We start from the raw sequence: 4570 nt of genomic DNA, 5'->3' as shown, positions 1-4570 counted from the left end.
GTTAGTTTTTATACTGTACATAATCATTTATAAAAAAAAACGATAAGACGCGGCAGAGTTTGCCTGCTGCTTCTGCCTGCAAGGGGCTACGAAAATGACAGTATGAATTTTTAGACAGAACTTAGCGTTATGTGGCCAATGGCCATGTCCTTTTAAATCCTTGCTGTGTATTAACTGTACAAGTCCAGCTTATTTGTACCAATGCAAAGGTCAAGTTATTAGGTAGGTATGTTGCACAAGAGATAGCTCCTGACCTAAAACTGGGTTCATTTTCAATTTTGTTTATAATTTGATTTGATAACGTCCGACGTATATAAACTCTTGTGATAAAATTACCGTGTCAGTCGCTTAGTGAAATTATTAGTGGTTCTTGTAGTTTAATAATTATAATAATACTTTTAAAATGATGATGTGGACGGTGTTTTGGCTATTTATGGTTTTCACCGGGAGTGCCTTGGCAGAAGAAGGTAAGGAGTGTATTTAATGTCAGATTATTAATTTGTTTTGAGGAATTGACGGCAATCCTGCGTTACAAGTCAAACTTTGATAAAAAAGTCATAGATAGTCGTGTTGGTACTTGGTACATTTAATTATGTTCATAGTCTACAAATTATCTCTCCTTCTACTACAGTCTTATTTACCTATGTAGTTAGTGTGTAATATAAATGTACCTATAGCGGTTCGAGTATTACCGACCATGCTGACACTCAAACTGCTATGGGCTGAAAATCGAAAAAAGGGGTGTTTGTACCGTTCCAGGATTATGCTAAGCCAGTATCCATTTTGCAGCCACAATCACACACTATATCCTTCGTGTAGTATTTGTCTATTTGCAATAATATTTTTGTGTCTAGTGTTGTTGTGAATAAATTTATTCACACTACCAACATCAAATTTATCAACACTTGACGCAACGACATTATTGCAAATATACAACAACTGAGAAAAAAGGATAAGTAGCTCAACTAGTTAGGTTACTTGACGTTTAGCCAAAATTTACTAATTAGGAACCAAAATTATGCGAATATTGCAAAACTGGTTTTGTAAGATTACACATAACATTTAGCTACTAGTAGGCCTTTGTTTTGTAGTCACTCAAGTTATGTTACAAGCAACTTTTTTTTTTGTAACTGTTAGCAAATCTTTTTTTGTCAGTGTGTATTTTCTTTCTTTCTACCTTTCAATTTAACAATTTTTTTAATCTATTTGATGGCGTTGGCTGTTTTTAGACGGACTCCTGGTGTCATGCAACAGGGCTGACATTGAATGTCTCAGCAAATCAACAACGACATTTTTAGGAAGAACATATCAAGGAGACGCTCGATATGGCTTTGTACCTATAGATCCAGTGAACATACCTTCAAGAAATGTTGAATTTGATGATAGCGTCGGAATAATTTATAAATACAAGAACGTAATCGTCAAAGGATTAAAACATCAGACCATTTCAGATTTTAAGTAAGTTAGTAAGTTGAAAGTATTGTCTATTTATCATTTTGCTAAGATTTGAAGTACTGTATTGTTAGATAGGATTAACTGGATCATTAAATCAATATTTTTAGAATGGATACTACTGCAAAATCAGTAGTTCTTACCACAAAAGCCGATCTGGACATCGTTGCTGACGTCACTGTTGAATTTCCAAAGAAAGCAAAGAGTTTTACAGGATCGGTAACAGGGAAAGGAAGTAAGTACCTAGTAGTAACGATTGTTGTTATATATAACGTTTTCGTTCGCTTCCCACAACGTTCCTTTACTAGACCACGAAAACCTTAATAATTTATTAATAACTAGTATTTACCCGCGGCCTTGCACGCGTAAATCATTAAGGTCTCTGCCCACTACACCATATTATACCATGACCGTAATAAGATCGTGTCAAGCCAAAATAAACGGCACTGCCATGGCATCGTTATATCTCTTTCAATTAGAGGCAACCGACAGTATGTGTGAAGAGTGGCACAACTCAAGGTCATTGATGCTCCTCACTGTCTTAAGCTTATTGAATTCTTAGGCTGCGTTTCCACCAGGGATGTGCTAAGATGCGTTGCGAGAAATGTGTTTGTCAAGAATCAATAGAGCCTATCCTCGAGCTCTGCTGATAATTCACGATCAGCGTCGCTCTGGTGGAAACAGCTCAGTGGAGCGAAGTTTTTGTAATTGTGATTTGGAGTCTTTTTGTATTCTTTATTTCAACTCCAAATTTGTTACTTTTACGGTACGAATATAAAACCATTTCAATAATTTACAATTTGATTCTTAAACATTTTTGTCTGGGTGAGCCGTTAGTTCCAAAAGGGTGTTACGTCTCTCGATGAGAACAAAATATAGATGCCGCTAGTGCTGCTGCTTAAGTATCGTACCTAGTAGAAAAAAGCAACCTGAGATATGTGTGCAGTGTGCATAGAAGAAATTCGTCTGTACTCCTGTCCAGTGGTGGTGTAGGGGTATGGCACGCGGCACGGAATGCTAAGGACCTGGGCTCGATTCCCAGAAATACCTAATTCAGAATAGTAGTTAGTTTATCAAACTTTCAAGGAAGACTATAACGGCTAAGTTTGCTTGAGCATTATTAGTAGTTTAAGAGTAAATAGCAGCCTAAGGTATGCCTAAACTTGGAAGAAACCGTATAAAATACGAAATTCTTAGAAAAATATTACTCATTTTTTTCGTAATGGCTACGGAACCCTATTTTGGGCGTGTACGACATGCTCTTGGCCGGTTTTTACACAAAAATAGGCTTGCTTTGAACACAATCACGCCTGATGGTAGGCGAAGATAATTATGTATGGACTAAGATGAATACGCTTGCCTAAAAAGAACATGCCCATTCACCCTAGATTTGAAGACGACCAGATTGAGATCTCTAGTGGACACGCAGGCTTAGGAGGGGCTAAATATTTTCTTTTGTTTGTGATCAATACATTAACGAAACAAATTAATGTTTCAGGCGTATTGGGGACAGCAACATACAACTACGAGCTGAATACAAACGATAAAGGTGTCAGACACTTCGAGGTTGGCCCAGAAACTATCACGTGTCAGGTTGTAACGATTCCAGTAACCCAAACAAACCCCGAGTTAGCCCAAGCATTGCTTCAAGGTATGTTTTTAACATTAGAAATTATTAATTTGACGACCGCATAGCCCAATGTTTGTTCTCGGGCCTTGGGTGCTTAATATGTATTTACTTAAGGTCTCTATCTATTAAAATATATGTTTATCCGTTGCCTAGTACCCATAACACAAGCTCTGCTTACATTGGGACTACTTATATTGGGACAAGGTCAATTTGGTGTCACGTGATATTTATTTATTTGGGTCAACTTTTTAGTGTAACTTGTTGCCATAGTAGCGTCTCCTGAGTCACCTATTAAAAGTATTTTATGAGGTGCAAATCCACTAAAAGTTAGAAGTTGCGACAGTTTGAAGGCAATTCCATCAGGGCTCATCTCCTAAAATTATAAATTGCCATGCTAATAGTATAAATTGCAAACATTTTTCTAACAAAGTGTATCACTGATGTCTCCTGTGTCACTGGACAGAATAACAACACTAAAAAGTTGATTGGCCCATTTATTTATTAATCATTTAAAAATATCAGAATCGCTTTTTTTACATTTTATCAAAAGTGCTAAACTTGTATTAAAAAGTCAATACGAATTTTGAATATCAGTCGAAAAGTATCAAGAATATTTTACCTTTTTCAGATGATGACTTCAATACGCTATCTAAACAAAAGATTGAAGAATTAAGAGCCAAGGCGTTTTGTGAATTAGTGAGAGAATCGTACAAATCTGTCATTCATAATATTAGAACGGCGGCAAAACTGCTTCCTGCATCATCGTTCTTCAAAGACATCTAAAAGGAGGTGTTGTTGGCTGTTGATAGTTAAGGTTGCAAGTAAATAAAACTATCGATATGAATAACAATATTACATCAAATTCAAATTCAAATTGACAACAGTCGCGTAAAAATATCGATTAACATTAAAATTTAAATGCTGTTATCGATCATTGTGTTTGTTACTTATTTTGTATAATAAAGAGTTTACATACATACATAAATTACTAATTTTTATTTTCAGAAATTTGTTAGAATTAGTTAAGTAGGTAGGTAGGTTAAGAGATTAAAAAATAACCCTTGGAGTAGCAAGCGTCCGGGTCCCGGCACACCCTTGTTTGGCACGCGACCGGCTCCCGGCAGCCTGTCAAAAACCCTTAAGTGGCAAGCGAACGGCTCCCGGTCGTTGGCGGGTGTCATATTTCACTAATAAATATAAACTGGTAGATCTATATCTCGCTTGCTTATTCTTGCAGAATGCGTTCATAAATAGACAAGGATGGCATTTATTAACGGCCGCGACAACACTACGGAAGAAATTTCGTTCTTATCGTTTACTCAAGTTTCACTGTGTGGCCGCTGCCGTGCGCTGATATTTTTGGAAACCTCGTATTATACTATTATTTGATATTGAAAGATTATAAAAGAGATTTGTTTCGTAAATAAATTAATATTTTACGAAATAAATCAGTGTTTTCTACAGGTAATTGTTTTATTTTGTAATTAT

At 36.1% G+C, this 4570-nt stretch overlaps 1 protein-coding gene across 1 annotated transcript; it reads left to right on the top strand.

Moving 5' to 3' along the window:
* Positions 1-333: 333 nt before the first annotated feature.
* LOC141436108 (juvenile hormone-binding protein-like) lies at positions 334-4067 on the top strand. Its single transcript, XM_074098963.1, has 5 exons — positions 334-467; positions 1230-1458; positions 1563-1687; positions 2951-3103; positions 3711-4067. Exons 1-5 carry the CDS (start codon positions 404-406, stop codon positions 3863-3865), a joined length of 726 nt encoding a protein of 241 aa, XP_073955064.1. The 5' UTR covers positions 334-403; the 3' UTR covers positions 3866-4067.
* The last annotated feature ends 503 nt before the right edge of the window (positions 4068-4570 follow it).

The sequence above is a fragment of the Choristoneura fumiferana genome, chromosome 16, assembly GCF_025370935.1.
Source record: "Choristoneura fumiferana chromosome 16, NRCan_CFum_1, whole genome shotgun sequence".
NCBI classification, from domain to species: Eukaryota; Metazoa; Arthropoda; class Insecta; order Lepidoptera; family Tortricidae; genus Choristoneura; species Choristoneura fumiferana.
This window is presented reverse-complemented; position numbering and strand designations above follow the sequence as displayed.

Bases quoted from the DNA above. Each gene is read 5' to 3' on its own strand.
- LOC141436108 (XM_074098963.1), top strand. From the start codon at position 404: ATGATGATGTGGACGGTGTTTTGGCTATTTATGGTTTTCACCGGGAGT. The intron at 1,688-2,950 runs GTAAGTACCTAG...TTAATGTTTCAG, and splicing joins ATCGGTAACAGGGAAAGGAA to GCGTATTGGGGACAGCAACA. The intron at 3,104-3,710 runs GTATGTTTTTAA...TACCTTTTTCAG, and splicing joins AGCCCAAGCATTGCTTCAAG to ATGATGACTTCAATACGCTA.